At 39.7% G+C, this 17458-nt stretch overlaps 1 protein-coding gene across 2 annotated transcripts in view; it reads right to left on the bottom strand.

Moving 5' to 3' along the window:
- Nucleotides 1-8189: 8189 nt before the first annotated feature.
- HACD1 (3-hydroxyacyl-CoA dehydratase 1) overlaps nucleotides 8190-17458 on the bottom strand; it is a 67670-nt gene continuing 58401 nt past the window's right edge. Inside the window, exons 6-7 of one of the 2 annotated variants that reach the window (XM_073581873.1) lie at nucleotides 11065-11158; nucleotides 8190-8618 (exon numbers count right to left, since the gene is read on the bottom strand). In XM_073581873.1, the coding sequence (XP_073437974.1) occupies nucleotides 8352-8618; nucleotides 11065-11158 (361 nt within the window). In that variant the 3' untranslated portion in view covers nucleotides 8190-8351. Of the gene's footprint in view, nucleotides 8619-11064; nucleotides 11244-17458 lie in introns of both variants that reach the window. The other variant, XM_073581872.1, reaches the window with a different exon arrangement.

The raw sequence follows: 17458 nt of genomic DNA, 5'->3' as shown, positions 1-17458 counted from the left end.
AAAAAATGATGGTGGCTCCAGTTCAAATGCCCGCGGGAGAGAATGATGTCAAAGTATTAACTCCAGTAATAAAAAAAACTACAAAGGTCACTAAATTCTACCTATTATTAGTATGATAATTTCAGTAAATAAATGCTGAAATAACTGTTTGAAGTTCCTAAAATTGTTTTGCACTTTTATTTTGAAGTTTTATGTCATTACTCTAAATAATAATCATAATTAGTATTTATTCATTTTTTAAATACTACCACTGTTATAATTACTATTTATTACATATTAATATTTTATGTATAAATTATGAATTATTTTGTATTATATTTTCATTTTTAAATAAATACCACAACTGTTATAATGACTATTATATCTTAATATTTTATATATAAATAAATATTTATTATTTATTACTATTTCTTAATTTTTAAAATAAATATCAAACTGTTATAATGACTATTTATTATATCTTAACATTTTATATATAAATAAATATTTATTATTTATTACTATTTCTTAATTTTTTAAATAAATATCACAACTGTTACAATTACTATTTATTATATCTTAATATATAAATAAATATGATTTCTTGTTTCTTGATTTTTTAAATAAATACTACACCTGTTACAATTACTATTTATTATATCTTTATGTTGAGTATATCAATTAACATTTATCAATATTATTATTTTTTTTATTATATATTAATATTTATTATATTAATATTTATTCTTTATTATTTATTCATTTTTAAAATGAATACTACAACTTTTACAGTTACTATTTATTATATATTAATATGTAATATAGAAAGAAACATTTATTATTTTTATTATTTATTCATTTCTTAAATAAACACAATTGTTACAATTACTATTTATTATATATTAATATCTAATGTATAAATTAATGTTATTTATTATTCATTTTTTTTAAATAAATGCTACAACCCTTACAATTAATATTTATATTTTTTAAAGAAGTTAGTATATAGTTTCAGATTAAAAACTTGATTAAATTCATTTTATAAAAGTGAATTTAATCAAGGTGTTAGTCAGAAGCTATTGTATATACTAATGCATTTAAAAACTGTAAATAGTAAATGCAAGAGTTGTAGTATTAAAAAAAAACAATAATAATAAATAATATATTAATTTATCTAATAAATATTTATGTATAATACATTTGTCGTATTTATTAAAAAAAATATTATATACAGTAGATTAATAACAAAACTTCACAAAAATAAATGTGTAACAATTTTTTTCTAAAATACCTTCAAATAGTAATTTCAGCATTTAATTTATTTACTGAAATTATCATATTAATAATAAGTAGAATTCAGTGAATTTTGTAGGTTTTTTTATGATTGGATTTAACAGTTTGATATCATTCTCTCCCGCGGGCATTTGAACTGGAGACACAAACATTTTTTCACATCTGCTGATTTACAGTATAGTCAATATTATTTATTAACCTTGAATAAATTGAATTTCTAATTAACCATTACTATAATTATTATTTCCAGAAATACATTGACTACAGAGATATTGAATATGACAAATCATGTAAACAATAAAATATATTTGTGAATTTTTTGTTTTATTTTGTCTTACACTTTATTTTCTTTTTCCCCTAATGGTGATTTAATTTTGTATTGTTTTTGTGTGTTTTTTCTACACCAGTATATTTGCACTTATGGTGGGCATTGTTCTTGGCCTTTTCTGCTCTAACAGGTTCGTACATGAGACAGCTCGGGCTCCAGGCTTACTTCAAAGCGAGGGCAGGAAATTAAAGGGGTTTTCCTATTTTGGACATATATGTGGTTGGGACTTGCATCTATCGGGAGCACAGTCAGAAAATTTCCAATCAAGAGCACTCTGCAAATTTTGGGACTTTTAATAAAAAATAGAGAGAAATGGGCATAGACGGCCGCCCCTCCACTGACAAAGGTGGAAACTACATATATTAAAGGGGTTGTCTGGTTCAAATCAATAAGTCTGCAGTCGCTCTGTGTGAGTGCAGACTTATGAATCCCCCCCAGCGCTCTCACTGTGCGTTTCAGGGATTCGCTGGTTTCTGAGCCGGGACCGGAGGGTATGTATGAGGTGTATATATATATCCTTGTATGGAGCGAGGCCGAGCACTCTAGTCGACCACACCCACTTGACAGCTGTGTCACTAGTCGGGGGATGGCCTTGCTCAATGCAAGTGTATGGAGTGAGGCGGGGTTCTCTAGACGGGCCCTGGCCGGGAGTATGTATAATGCATACATACCCTCCGGTCCCGGCTCAGAAAGTGGTGAATCCCTGCAGCGCACCGATAAGTCTGCAGTCACACAGAGAGAGATGTGGACTGGGCAACCCTTCAAGATTAATTATTGCACAATGAATCATATAAAATCTATTATATAAACACTAATAAATAATGTTATTACTAAAGAAAAAAAAATTAGCGCCAAAAAAGAAGACATAACAGAGGTAGATGATGCCTTGATAGATATCCCTTGTCCGCCAGTCCTACAAGTACAAGTTGTGGGGAATTACCCAAAAAATAATGGAAAGGAGACTTAAGCAGCAAGCTGTACTTGCAACTTGTTTATATATGTTTTTAAAATTTCCAAATCACTGTGTTTAAAAAAAACCCTGAAAACTTGCAGTTCCTATGCTAGCCACTAAGTCCAATACTAGACTCACACTTCCTATTCTGTATAAGAGACTTTTCAGCAGTCTCATTATCATCCCATCACAGTATTAATGTACCTGGATGGCCATGGCACCCCTGACGCGCGTTTCGCAGTACAGCTTTTTCTTAAGGGAATGTGCGCACATCCTCTTAAGAAAAAGCTTTACCGCGAAACGCGCGTCAGGGGTGCCATGGCCATCCAGGTACAGTATCTGCCTTGCAGCAGCAGTCTTTAACGCTTTCATCTCCTGCTTTGCTTTACTTAAAACCACCTTATGTTCATTACTGCTCATGCGTTTTTATGATTGCACTATGCATTACTCTTCAGCATGTTTGCTTGTTACATCAAGTTTAGGATTGGTTCTTTATACGCATATATACTTATAATCTGGAGATCTATAATTTTCTGCTGCATGTCACAGCTATATTTACTCTATCACTTTTTGCTCATATTTTGACCATGCATTGTCTGATTAAATATATGCATACTGTTGCCTCCATGTGATTGAGGCTTACATTGGCTTCGTATTAGAATAAGATTTTATGATCCTTGGTATTCATTATAGATATACTCTATTTAGAAATAAAAAACATTTTTATTATACTTTCTAATTTTTTAGTCCTATGGATTCTAGTTGGGCCACCATTGATATATAATACACCTTAATAAATGAACTATAGGATCCACACTTGTGCATAATAATCTGTTTTTGGAGCCTCCTCTATACCTGTGTATTGGCCTGATTTTTTTGCATTCATTGCTCCCATATATATATATATTGTATCGTACTGCTGTGTATTTTAATGATGTATTATTCAAATTTCATTTATTTTATGGCACATAGTTTCCATTTTTCCTTTTCTGATTTGTTCATTATCATCCCAGACAGGATTACAATGAAAGATAACTCCCTCTAAATAAGTACATAACAGAGGGTGAACCAATCACAATATCTGATGTCACAGCTCACCTCCACCTCCCCCTTGCGTGGTGATCTTAGATTGGACCATACTTCTATATAAACAGTTGGGTCTGATTCAGTTTGTTGCTGCTAATGTCAATGTTCTGTAAATGTGTTTGCAATCTTAATGAGATTGCAGAAAAGTGTTCTGTAGGCCTAATGGCCGGTATGAAAATTGCAAAAAAATAAAATGAAAAATCAATATAATGATATATTTATTTATTTTTGTCATATTACAAAAATGTTTTTTTTTTTAAATACATTTACTATAAAAACCTAATTTAAATAATGGGTTGTTTTCTGATGACGCATTCACACGTACCAGAACTTTTAAAGTGCCCCTTTTTAATCTTTGTTATTTTTTAATATTTGCTATGAGTTTCCTTCATGTTTTTGTACACCCCCCCTATTATTACCATGCAGATTTTTTTATCATTCTCCGAGGCTCCTGTATTAATATGTCGATCACAATGTCACAATTTGCATTTTTGCAACAAATATCTGATCTTCCCAAACTTTTTATAGAGATCGTAAAAAGAAGACATTGTGCAGATGACCCCACTGATTCATGTGCCCGGTTGTGTAAGATGTCAGTGGCACCTACATTCTTAATTATTGATGATCCCATTGATCTACTTCTTTACCCTGTGCTCTCCCCAACCTGTTGGTCATCCCTCTGTGTCTATGGGCCGGGTATCTGGCTGTTGTCATTGCTGAAGTAGAGAAGGAGCAGAGGATGGGGCTATGGTGATGGTGGGAGCAGGTCATCAGTGAGGGGCACCATGGTATTGAAGCTTTGACACACGTGGGTGGAGGACGTGTAGGCTTACGGTGAAGCTGTGGACCAACGCTCAGGAAAGTCTTGGGACACGCCAACGATTGTGGAATTGCAGCGGTACGCAGAAGCGCTCTCAGGACCTGCGCCTGTTATGAAGCAGGGTGGGCAGAAGTGGGGCCCCTGGATTGTAGACACCAGCTTTTTGGGTGACTTGCCCTGGACAGTAGTCATCTTGAAATATTTATAATGTGATATTAATACCAGAACACATTGTATATGAGCAAATTCATACCTACAAATATCTGATTTGCTAAAATCTGTAAGCCCCTCAAGGGCAGGGCCTCTCCTTCTGGACCAGTCAGGCATTGTTTGTTTTTTCACCGTATTTTAGACTTGTATGTAATCACTTCTCGTGTACAGCACCCTGGAATCAATGGTGCACTAAAAATAAATAATAGTAATAAAAATGGGGTTTTCCAGTTCGGAAAAACGACTGTCCCATGGAAAACCGTCCTTTTCTCACCTTTCCTGAGTTTCAACCGCTGCTCCCAGAGACTATTATTGCTTGAAGCTCTGATGTCACGTCAAAAGCGCTGCAGACAATCAGCTCATTACATCAACTTGGGCATAACCGCTAAGCTCACTGATTGTCTGCAGCACTGTTAATGAGACATCAGCGCTGCAGACAGTAACAGACACAAGGACCATTGCAACAATTGTAAAGCTTGTGGTCACAGAGAATGCGACTGAGAACAGGCCAATGCCGGAGAGTGGCCTCACATTCGCCTGAAATCCATCGGCTTCCTTCCTGTGTGGTCAGTCTGTTGCCGGTGAATCAGAGGCCAGCAGCAGACGTCAGCATGCCCATCGCGGGCAGCACGTCAATCACTTATGCGCTGCCTGTGGCTGGCATGGCGGAGTCAGCTACCAGCCTCTGCACCAGCTTTGGAAGAGGACACTGCATGCCATGGGAGAGGGAAAAGGTAAGGAGAATTTTTTAAAAAATCTTCTGGAGAAAAGCTGCAGAACGAAGCACATTATTACTGTTATTACAAATAAGGGGCCCAGTATGGTGGACATTATTACTGGAAGGGGCTCAGGATGGGGGACATTGTTATAGGAAGGGGCCCAGGATGGGGGACATATATTACTGGAAGGGGCTCAGGATAGGGGACATTGTTATAGGAAGGGGGCCAGGATGGGGGACATTATTACTGGAAGGGGCTCAGGATGGGGGACATTGTTATAGGAAGGGGCCCAGGATGGGGGACATGTGTTATAGGAAGGGGCCCAGGATGGGGGACATGTATTACTGGAAGGGGCTCAGGATGGGGGACATTATACCAGGAAGTAACACAGGATGGGGACGTTATTACAGGAATGGGCTTAGAATGGGGGATATTGGTATAGGAAGGCGCCAGGATGGAGGACAGTATTACTGGAATGGACCTAGAATGGGGACAACATTACTGAAAAGGTCACAGGATGGGGGACACTATTACTAGAAGGGCCCAGAATAGAGGACATTATACCAGGAAGGGGTTCAGGATGAGGGACATTATTATAGGATAGGGCCAGGATGGGGGACATAATTACAGTCATGGCCAAAAGTATTGACACCCCTGCAATTCTGTCAGATTGCAATCATTTTCAGGAAGAAACTGAGTATTAACACAAATTCTTTGGTATTATTATCTTCATTTAATTTGTCTTAAATGAAAAAACACAAAAAGAATTGTCCTAAAGCCAAATTGGATATAATTCCACACCAAACATAACAAAGAAGGTGGACAAAAGTTTTGGCACTGTTTGAAAAATCATGTGATGCTTCTCTAATTGATGTAATTAACAGCACCTGTAACTTACCTGTGGCACCTAACAGGTGTTGGCAATAACTAAATCACACTTGCAGCCAGTTAACATGGATTAAAGTTGACTCAACCTCTGTCCTGTGTCCTTGTGTGTACCACATTGAGCATGGAGAAAAGAAAGAAGACCAAAGAACTGTCTGAGGACTTGAGAAACCAAATTGTGAGGAAGCATGAGCAATTTCAAGGCTACAAGTCCATCTCCAAAGACCTGAATGTTCCTGTGTCTACCGTGCGCAGTGTCATCAAGAAGTTTAAAGCCCATGGCACTGTGGCTAACCTCCCTAGATGTGGCCGGAAAAGAAAAATTGACAAGAGATTTCAATGCAAGATTGTGCGGATGTTGGATAAAGAACCTCGACTAACATCCAAACAAGTTCAAGCTGCCCTGCAGTCCGAGGGTACAACAGTGTCAACCCGTACAATCCGTCGGCGTCTGAATGAAAAGGGACTGTATGGTAGGAGACCCAGGAAGACTCCACTTCTTACCCCGAGACATAAAAAAGCCAGGCTGGAGTTTGCCAAAACTTACCTTGAAAAGCCTAAAACATTTTGGAAGAATGTTCTCTGGTCAGATGAGACAAAAGTAGAGCTTTTAGGGCAAAAGCATCAACATAGAGTTTACAGGAGAAAAAAGAGGCATTCAAAGAAAAGTACACGGTCCCTACAGTCAAACATGGTGGAGGTTTCCTGATGTTTTGGGGTTGCTTTGCTGCCTCTGGCACTGGACTGCTTGACTGTGTGCATGGCATTATGAAGTCTGAAGACTACCAACAAATTTTGCAGCATAATGTAGGGCCCAGTGTGAGAAAGCTGGGTCTCCCTCAGAGGTCATGGGTCTTCCAGCAGGACAATGACCCAAAACACACTTCAAAAAGCACTAGAAAATGGTTTGAGAGAAAGCACTGGAGACATCTAAGGTGGCCAGCAATGAGTCCAGACCTGAATCCCATAGAACACCTGTGGAGAGATCTAAAAATGGCAGTTTGGAGAAGGCACCCTTCAAATATCAGGGACCTGGAGTAGTTTGCCAAAGAAGAATGGTCTAAAATTCCAGCAGAGCATTGTAAGAAACTCATTGATGGTTACCGGAAGCGGTTGGTCGCAGTTATTTTGGCTAAAGGTTGTGCAACCAAGTATTAGGCTGAGGGTGCCAATACTTTTGTCCGGCCCATTTTTGGAGTTTTGTGTGAAATGATCAATGTTTTGCTTTTTGCTTCATTCTCTTTTGTGTTTTTTCATTTAAGACAAATTAAATGAAGATAATAATACCAAAGAATTTGTGTTTGCAATCATTTTCAGGAAGAAACTGAATATTATCTGACAGAATTGCAGGGGTGTCAATACTTTTGGCCATGACTGTACATGGAGGGGGTGAGAACCTACAAGGGGCCATACATGCTGCCGGATGCCCAAGTTAAAATTTTGCACCAGGGCCCATCGGACTCCAGTTATGCCACTGTCCCGGAACAGTGCTGGAAACTCAGTGCTGGACCCAGGGACAGTGAGTAAAGCACAGTTTGTTTTGAAAAACAAGCTGAAGCCAGAAAACAGGGAATTTTGTGAAACTCCTTTAAGTACTGCCTCCAGAACCATCACACGAAAGACCAAGACTATACTGAAAAGCCCACTTTTGCTTGGGGTTTACATGAATTTGTGACTTTTATGAACTACAATAGTGGTTATAGGGATATCATAATAGAGAGTACAAAGGTAACAGTCGCACCTGGGCTTTGGTACCAGATGGGCCACGTAAGTCAAGGGGTAAAATAAATGGCGGCGCATGGTACATGAGGGGCCCTGTTACAGATTTTGCACCTCTGGTTGGATATATATGACATGCCGTGAGTGCATGGTAGAACTTATAAGACACAACTGTAGAAAATTCCTGGCTAAGGTGAATAAAGGGAGAAACATCACTTTTTATATTTGCTGAGATGTGGTCAATACAGATATACAGTACAAAAATAAAGATTTGTTTCAAATCTTTGTTGCTTCACTTTTTTTGTGTTTTCTCTCTATAAAAAGATCACAATGCACCTTGTCTACTCATTGCAGCATGAGTCAGTGTCGGTCTCGATATGAACCAATAAAAAAGAAGAATACAGGACAGAATATGAGGTCGGAAGACTGGAGTCGTACGAGGTTATCCAGGATTTTAAACCAACAGGGCCCTTCGCCGCATGTTGACTCTGGAAAGCAACGACTGGTCGAAAGAGGAGAGTCCTGTAGATTGTGCTCTTGGGGATCAATCGTCCTTTTCAACAAAGACTTCTCCGTGCAGAACTTTTCTTCTTTGACGAAGCATGTGAAAATACAGCTGGGGAAACACTGGAATGAAAAATGTTAAAAAAAATAGTCATTTTATTTGTATGCAAAATTGTGAAAAAAAAAAATTGTGAGGTTTTGCTAACCTTCACAACCAGTTTTTAGGGAACGAACGTCCCAGTACATCTAAAATGACAAAGGAGGCAACTTTACAAAAGATTTTCACTAGAAATGTCTTGCCTTCTTGTGTGTACAGCTCCTATGCAAACCTACGTGTCTCCATGGTAACAGACTACAAGCAAACCCTGTGTAGTCGCATCCTGCAATGATATTTCCTTCAATCTGTTTGCTACTATATCCAAATTATATATATTCAGCAAGTATATACAATTAAATGGGTTGTCTATGACTTTGATATTGATGGTCTATGCTAACAAAAAGTCATATATATTAGATAGGTAGGGGTCCAAGGCCCAGTACCCACAACAATCAGGGCCTATTGAACTGCCACTACTCCTCCTATAGAGCCGAGGTGTTCTGGCTCCTTATCTTTCATGCTGCCATGGACCCTGATGACAGATAATTGATGCTGGATATCGGACCCTGTACTTAGGATAGGACATCAATACCTTAGGCCTGAGCAACTCCTTTAAATGAGAGACGGAAAGTAGAATATCTGTAGAAAAGAGATTATCTAAGGTTTGCTTATAGTCTGTTACCATGGGGATAAATTGTTTTGTATAGGCGCTATAGGCCTCACTTATCAAAATGGTCTAAAAGAAAACCTGTCATTGTCGCTCATAGCAACCAATCAGAGGTCAGCTTTCATTTTATTAAAAGCTCTGGAAACATGAAAGCTGCGCTGTGATTGGTTACCAAAAACACAGATTTTCTTTCAGGCAGTTTTAAAAAATACAATTTTTAAAGACGATTTCAGACAGGCAAATTTCATGGGACCGGCCTGACCTCAGGTCTCCCGAACCGAATTTACAGCCTCATAGACATGTATGAGGCTGTAAGTTCAGGTCGAGACACCCGTGGTCACTCCTAGCATTGAAGTCCGTATACGGACCGTGAAATGTGCCCATATAAACCTTAAACCTGGACTAACGAAGACTATTGGAAATAGTGGATCATTTTAAAACAATACAAAACTGGTTCTTAAGGCAGATATAACCTTTAAGTCCTTAAGGATGACCTGCAACATACATTTTTTTGTTAAAGGTTCCTAAGGGATGTATGAAGTTAACAGATGCCAACATGACACATAGCTAGCATTTGTCTATAACAGCAGTGACTGGAATTAGCTCTGACGGCTGCTGTTAACTATTTAGATGCTGCTGTCAACCACTGACATGAACTGACACTGTCAGGAATGAAGTCATGTCACTGCCATCTCAGTCCTCTGTGAAGCTGGGAAGAACTGCAATTACAGTATATACTGCAGTACCACAGTATTGCAGTGTATAGTATAAGTGATCATTTCGATCACTGGTTAAGGGCACTAAAAAATAAGTAGAAATTAAAAAACAAATTACAAATTAAAAACAAAGTTCAAATCAGCCTCCTTTTCCCATTCAAAAATAAAGCAATAAAAAATTGAAAAGAAAAACATATTTCATATTGTTGTGTCCGATAAAGTCTGATCTATTGAAGCATAAAGTTAGTCTGTATGTTAGACACGTTAAAAAACTATTGAAACACCAAAATTGCCATTTTTCGGTCACCGCAATGAAAAAAAAATTCTAAAAAGTAAAAATAAAGTCCTATGCACCCCACAGTCGTTTCAACAAAAACATCAGCTCAGCGTGAAAAAAGGAAAATAAAAAAGTTACGGGTCTCTGAAAATGGCGACACAAACAAAACTTTTTTTTTAAAAGATTCTGAAGTTTTTTCATCTCGTAAAATATATATAAAAAACTTATAAATTTGACATCGCCGTAATCGTGCTGACATGGAGAATCATATTTCCAGGTGAATTTTACCGCACAGTGAATGCCGAATTAGAAAAATGGTGGAATGACGTATTTTATCACCGTTGGAACTTTTTCTTAGTGCATTTTATGTTAAAGTGAATAGTGTCCTTCAAGACTACAAGTCGACCTGCAGAAAACAAGTATTTATATGGCCGTCGATGGAAGAAAAAAAAAAAAAGTCACGGCTCTCGGAATAACGAAAGGAAAACAAAAAAAACGAAAATGTCAAAATGGAAGGCTGCGTCATGAAGGGGTTAATGTGGCATCTGATAATCCAGGACGTCTGATCATCTGGCTTTCATTTCCGACATAGAACAGTGAACCAGAGATAATTCACAGTCCCAGGGACAAGCTGATCTCAGGGGTCGCAGCTGGTTTTTCCCCTGTGCATTTAGCTGGCAGTGGGCAATGTCAATGAAAATGAAGCGTGTCCAAATGGCTGACAACATAAAGCAATAGCTGACTACGCTTAATTTAATTATACTTAGAATTCTCACTTTTTTTAAGACAGGTCAGATTTTGGAGTGACTTACGTGGTACGTAAAAACACATGACGGCGATGAGAAAGTAGTAGTAGTCGAACGACACGTTGTACTTGTTTGGAAGCCGCAGCGAGTACATGGCCGTCTTCCGCACATACGGTAAAGCAGCATAAATTGTTAAGAGTTCACCAGCTACGCCGAGAGGATACAATACAATAAATAAATTATACCTGCAGTGGGAAAATGAAGCAGAGAAGAGCATTAGAGCTGACTACATCCCACATAATAGTCATGAGAGCGCGCGCAGGACACATGCAGAGTAATGCACAGGAAGCCATTCTTTTCCACTTCCATTTATACAATACACTTCAGTCAAAGCTGTTCATTGATTTTGCTTTAGATTCCATTTGTTCCATGGTCTCCTATTATAGTCGTGGTGGGTTTGTGACGGAAGAGCGATCACGCATCATCATTAGTCTCCGATGTACAACACATGTACTATGATGGCAACATTTGAAGTTTTCGCTTTGCAGCTTCCTAGAGAAGTCCGCGTCGGAGAAAACCGCTGCAGCTTGTCAGTATTTGGATGGAGGAAAGGGTCCATAAATACGGTGCCTGGCCTGCTTCTAGATTTCCTGGCATGCTTGTACAGTCATTTTTTACCAATAATGTACGTAGAATCCTAGAATGTTAGAGTTGGAAGGGATCTCCAAGGTCGTCGTGTCCAACCCCCTGCTCTATGCAGGATTCACTAAGTCATCCCAGACAGATGTCTGTCCAGCCTTTGTTTGAAGACTTCCATTGAGTGAGAACTCACCACCTCTCGTGGCAGCCTGTTCCACTCATTGATCACCCTCACTGTCAAAAAGTTTTTTTCTAAGATCTAATTTGTATCTTCTCCCTTTCAGTTTCATTCCATTCCATCACCCTGAGGCTAATGTTTGGGGTCAACTTTATCACTGGTTCTTCTACCTTTCTCTGCAGGTCAGAAAAGAGTGGGGAATTCGGGTGCTATGAGACCCCGAAGACACCAGGGGTTAAGGCAGGGAAGTAGGACATATAGGCAATGATATGGTAATCGCTCCTGACAAGAGCAGGGGCGCAGGGCAATAGAAGGGCAAATGCTCCTGCAAGGTTGTAGTAAGATCATTGCTGACTAGTGTTGAGCATTCCGATACCGCAAGTATCGGGTATCGGCCGATACTTGCTGTATCGGAATTCCGATACCGACTTCCGATATTTTTTCAATATCGGAATTCGGCATCGGAATCGGAAGTTCAGTTGATTGACGGCCTGACGTCATCATGATGCGCGGTGTGTGCGCATCATGATGCGCCGTCATTTCGGGCCTTCCGGGGGTCTCTGCCGGCCTGCCGGGGGGCTGTGCCGGCCTGCCGGGGGGCTGTGTGGACTGCCCGGGGCCTGTACCGGCCTGCCGGGGGGCTGTGCCGGCCTGCCGGTGGTCTGTGCACCCTGTGGGGGTCTGTACCGGCCTGCCGGGGGGCTGTGCCGGCCTGCCGGGGGGCTGTGCTGATGTCCGGGGGTCTGTGCAAGCATCGTCCGATGGGACTACAAGTCCCATCGGGCGATGCCTGCTACCATGACAGTGATTGACACATTAGCCAATGATGGGACAGTAGTAGTCCCATCATCCGGCTAATGTGTTAAATGTTAAAAAAAAAAAAAAAATACTACATACATACTACATGCATGCTACATACATACTACATGCTACATACATACTACATATATACTACATACATACTACATACATGCTACATACATACTACATGCATGCTACATACATACTACATATATACTACATACATACTACATACATACTGCATGCTACATACATACTACATACATACTACATACATACTACATGCATGCTACATACATACTGCATGCTACATACATACCACATACATACTACATATATACTACATGCATGCTACATACATACTACATGCTACATACATACCACATATATACTACATACATACTACATATATACTGCATGCTACATACATACTACATATATACTACATGCATGCTACATACATACTACATGCTACATACATACTACATATATACTACATGCATGCTACATACATACTACATATATACTACATGCATGCTACATACATACTACATGCTACATGCATGCTACATACATACTACATACATACTACATGCTACATACATACCACATATATACTACATACATACAATACATTCATACAATACATACATAGACATACAGTACATATAACATAGAGTAACATACTTACCAATACTTGTCACATTGTTCCCCGAAGCCATTGTCGTCTACGGAATAAATATTAACATAACAAACCACAAAAATACTCACCCACGATCCGAAGCAGTCCACGAGTGTGTCCCACGACGATCTTGGGTAGAGAACTGCAGCATCAGATGATGCTGCCGTTCTCTACGGGCTGCAGGAATCCAATGACGGAAGGTAGGTATCCTTCCGCACTGTATTCCTCCGCCACTTAAAAAAAAAAGTCCCTAGTCTCACTTTATGCCATTGCTGTGTGGGAAATTCCCACACAGCAATGGCATAAAGTGAGACTAGGGACTTTTTTTTTTAAGTGGCGGAGGAATACAGTGCGGAAGGATACCTACCTTCCGTCATTGGATTCCTGCAGCCCGTAGAGAACGGCAGCATCATCTGATGCTGCAGTTCTCTACCCAAGATCGTCGTGGGACACACTCGTGGACTGCTTCGGATCGTGGGTGAGTATTTTTGTGGTTTGTTATGTTAATATTTATTCCGTAAGACGACAATGGCTTCGGGGAACAATGTGACAAGTATTGGTAAGTATGTTACTCTATGTTATATGTACTGTATGTCTATGTATGTATTGTATGAATGTATTGTATGTATGTAGTATATATGTGGTATGTATGTAGCATGTAGTATGTATGTAGTATGTATGTAGCATGCATGTAGCATGTAGTATGTATGTAGCATGCATGTAGTATATATGTAGTATGTATGTAGCATGCATGTAGTATATATGTAGTATGTATGTAGCATGTAGTATGTATGTAGTATGTATGTAGTATGTATGTGGTATGTATGTAGCATGTAGTATGTATGTAGCATGCATGTAGTATATATGTAGTATGTATGTAGCATGCAGTATATATGTAGTATGTATGTAGTATATATGTGGTATGTATGTAGCATGTAGTATGTATGTAGCATGCATGTAGTATATATGTAGTATGTATGTGGTATGTATGTAGCATGTAGTATGTATGTAGCATGCATGTAGTATATATGTAGTATGTATGTAGTATGTATGTAGCATGCAGTATGTATGTAGTATGTATGTAGTATATATGTGGTATGTATGTAGCATGTAGTATGTATGTAGCATGCATGTAGTATATATGTAGTATGTATGTAGTATGTATGTAGCATGCAGTATGTATGTAGTATGTATGTAGTATATATGTAGTATGTATGTAGCATGCATGTAGTATGTATGTAGCATGTATGTAGTATGTATGTAGTATATATGTAGTATGTATGTAGCATGTAGTATGTATGTAGCATGCATGTAGTATATATGTAGTATGTATGTAGCATGCAGTATATATGTAGTATGTATGTAGTATATATGTGGTATGTATGTAGCATGTAGTATGTATGTAGCATGCATGTAGTATATATGTAGTATGTATGTGGTATGTATGTAGCATGTAGTATGTATGTAGCATGCATGTAGTATATATGTAGTATGTATGTAGTATGTATGTGGTATGTATGTAGCATGCAGTATGTATGTAGCATGCATGTAGTATATATGTAGTATGTATGTAGCATGTATGTAGTATGTAGTATGAATGTAGCATGTATGTAGTATGCATGTTGTATGTATGTAGCATGTAATTTTTTTTTTTTTTTTTTTTTTTTTTTTTTACATTTAACACATTAGCCGGATGATGGGACTACTACTGTCCCATCATTGGCTAATGTGTCAATCACTGTCATGGTAGCAGGCATCGCCCGATGGGACTTGTAGTCCCATCGGACGATGCCTGCACAGACCCCCGGAGCCTGCACAGCCCCCCGGCAGGCCGGCACAGCCCCCCGGAGCCGGCACAGCCCCCCGGCAGGCCGGCACAGCCCCCCGGCAGGCCGGCACAGCCCCCCGGAGCCTGCACAGACCACCGGCAGGCCGGCACAGACCACCGGAGCCTGCACAGACCCCCTGGCAGGCCGGCACAGCCCCCCGAAAGGCCCGTACAGACCCCAGAGAGGCTGTACAAGGGCAGGAAAGGGTTTTTCTTATTCCGATACCGGAAGTCCCATAGACTTGAATGGGACTTCCGGTATCGGAATCGGCGATACCGATACTTTTTTTAAAGATCGGCCGATACCATCCGATACGATACTTTGAAGTATCGGACGGTATCGCTCAACTCTATTGCTGACTCTACAATGTATCCTTCTTTACCCAATCCTTTTAACTCAAAATAACCCAAGAAATGTGGCGCAAGATGAACAACTTTGAAAAAAACCCTTATGATTTTGTGATATTCAATAAGGAGTTATTAGCACTATGTGTGCCTGTCAAGAGCTATTAAAAGAATGGTCCGAAACTAACAATGATTTTCATCCTAATGGTCTCTCTATTTATTTTAATATAATCATTTTTCTAAAATGGTTTAATTAAAAAGTCCCTACTTTTCCGTCTTTAATCTAATCTGTTTGAGAATTCCCAGTGCATGCTAAGATACTGAAACTAGCTGTCATCATGGGGCAGAGGCTGCAGTCACTTCCGCAGCCTGTGTTCCCTCCCAGAGATGAAGCATCATCAGTGACATTCATTTCAGGGGCTGGGCTAGTCACTGCTTTACTGAGAATGCACAGATTGTCAATTCCGATGGATGCTCAATATGAGCTTCCTTCTTACTGTGCAGTATTCTTCTCAAAGCACATTGACAGTGCGCTCCCTCACCGACTCTAATGAGTGACGAGCCAGTAAGAAAGCGCACTGTCAGATCACACTGTAAGGAAAGAATGCGATGAGCAGAGACCAGCCTAGCACCTGAAAACAACATCACTGAGCATATGCAGCATATGCTGAAATTGAAAAAGCAAAAAATAGGTAAAACCAATAAAATAAAGCAACTAGATTAGAGAGTATTAAAGGGCGAACCCATGGATATTCGAGTCTTGCAGCTTCTGCCAAACAGTTCAAAAAAGTTTGGACCCGCACCTAAACCCCATTGAGATGAATACCCAAACCCGAACCCTATTCAGATGAATGAGGGGCCCGGACATCCTTTGTTTGGCACGCTGACATCTGCATGAAAGAGCAGCAAACACTGCCTCTGATTGAGGGTAAGATCATTACTTCCTGTCAGAGCGCGGTGACTCACATGCTGTCAGATGACAGCGTGAGCCTGCAGCTGTGATCGGAGGTAAAAAGTTTACCTCCGGTCACAGATGACAGCTGATGGGACTACTAATCCCATCAGCCTATGCCTGCTGTCACTGACAACAGTGAGAACAGGTGCTGGCTGATGGGCCTGTTCATCAGCCTGTGCCTGCACCATAAGTAAATAAATAAAATAAAAATCCTGGTGTGGCTTCCTCTCTATTTTTGATAACCAGACAAGCAAAACTGACAGCTCTGTGCTGCAACACTAAGCTGTCAGCTTTATCATGGATGGTTATCAAGAATAGAGGGGTACCCATGCTATTTTTAGAGGGCACTTCCCATTTGCCCACAAAGATTAACCCCACCTGCCACCACAACAGGGCAAGTGGGAAGGGACAAGCAAAGCGCCAGAATTGGCGCGTTTAATATATGCGCCTTTTCTGGGGCGGCTGCAGGCTCCTATATTTACCAGCTTGAGAATACCAGTCTCTAGCTGTCTGCTTTAACATGGCTGGTTGTCAAAAATATGGGGAACCCCATGCCTTTTTTCATTATTTATTTAAATAATTAAAAAAAAAAAGATCTGGGGACTTCTCTGTTTTTGATAACCAACCATGATAAAACTGGCAGCTGATGGTTGCAGCCCACAGCTGTCAGTTTTGCCATGCTGGTTTTAAAAATAGAAGCGACCCCAAGTCGTTTTTTTAATTTAATTTATTTATAGAGCAGGCAACGGCTGATGAATACTCCCATCAGCCGGCGCCTGCTCTCGCTGTAATTAGCAACAGCAGGCATAGACTGATGGGAGTAGCATTCTCCCATCAGCCAATGCCTGTGACCGGAGGTAAATGTTTTACCACTGGTCACAGCTGCTGGCTCATGCTGTCATCTGACAGTATGGGAGCTAGAGCGCTCTTACCGGTGATAATAACCCTACCACCAATCATAGCCGCCGTTGTTTCTCCCACTGTCATGCACTGGATGATCGGAGTGGCGAACCCGAACAGTAACACATACTT

Source organism: Dendrobates tinctorius, unplaced genomic scaffold (genome assembly GCF_039654945.1).
Source record: "Dendrobates tinctorius isolate UK_male_01 unplaced genomic scaffold, ASM3965494v1 ptg000070l, whole genome shotgun sequence".
Taxonomy (NCBI): Eukaryota; Metazoa; Chordata; class Amphibia; order Anura; family Dendrobatidae; genus Dendrobates; species Dendrobates tinctorius.
Note: the sequence above shows the minus strand (reverse complement) of the source record. Positions and strands in the feature narration are given on the sequence as shown.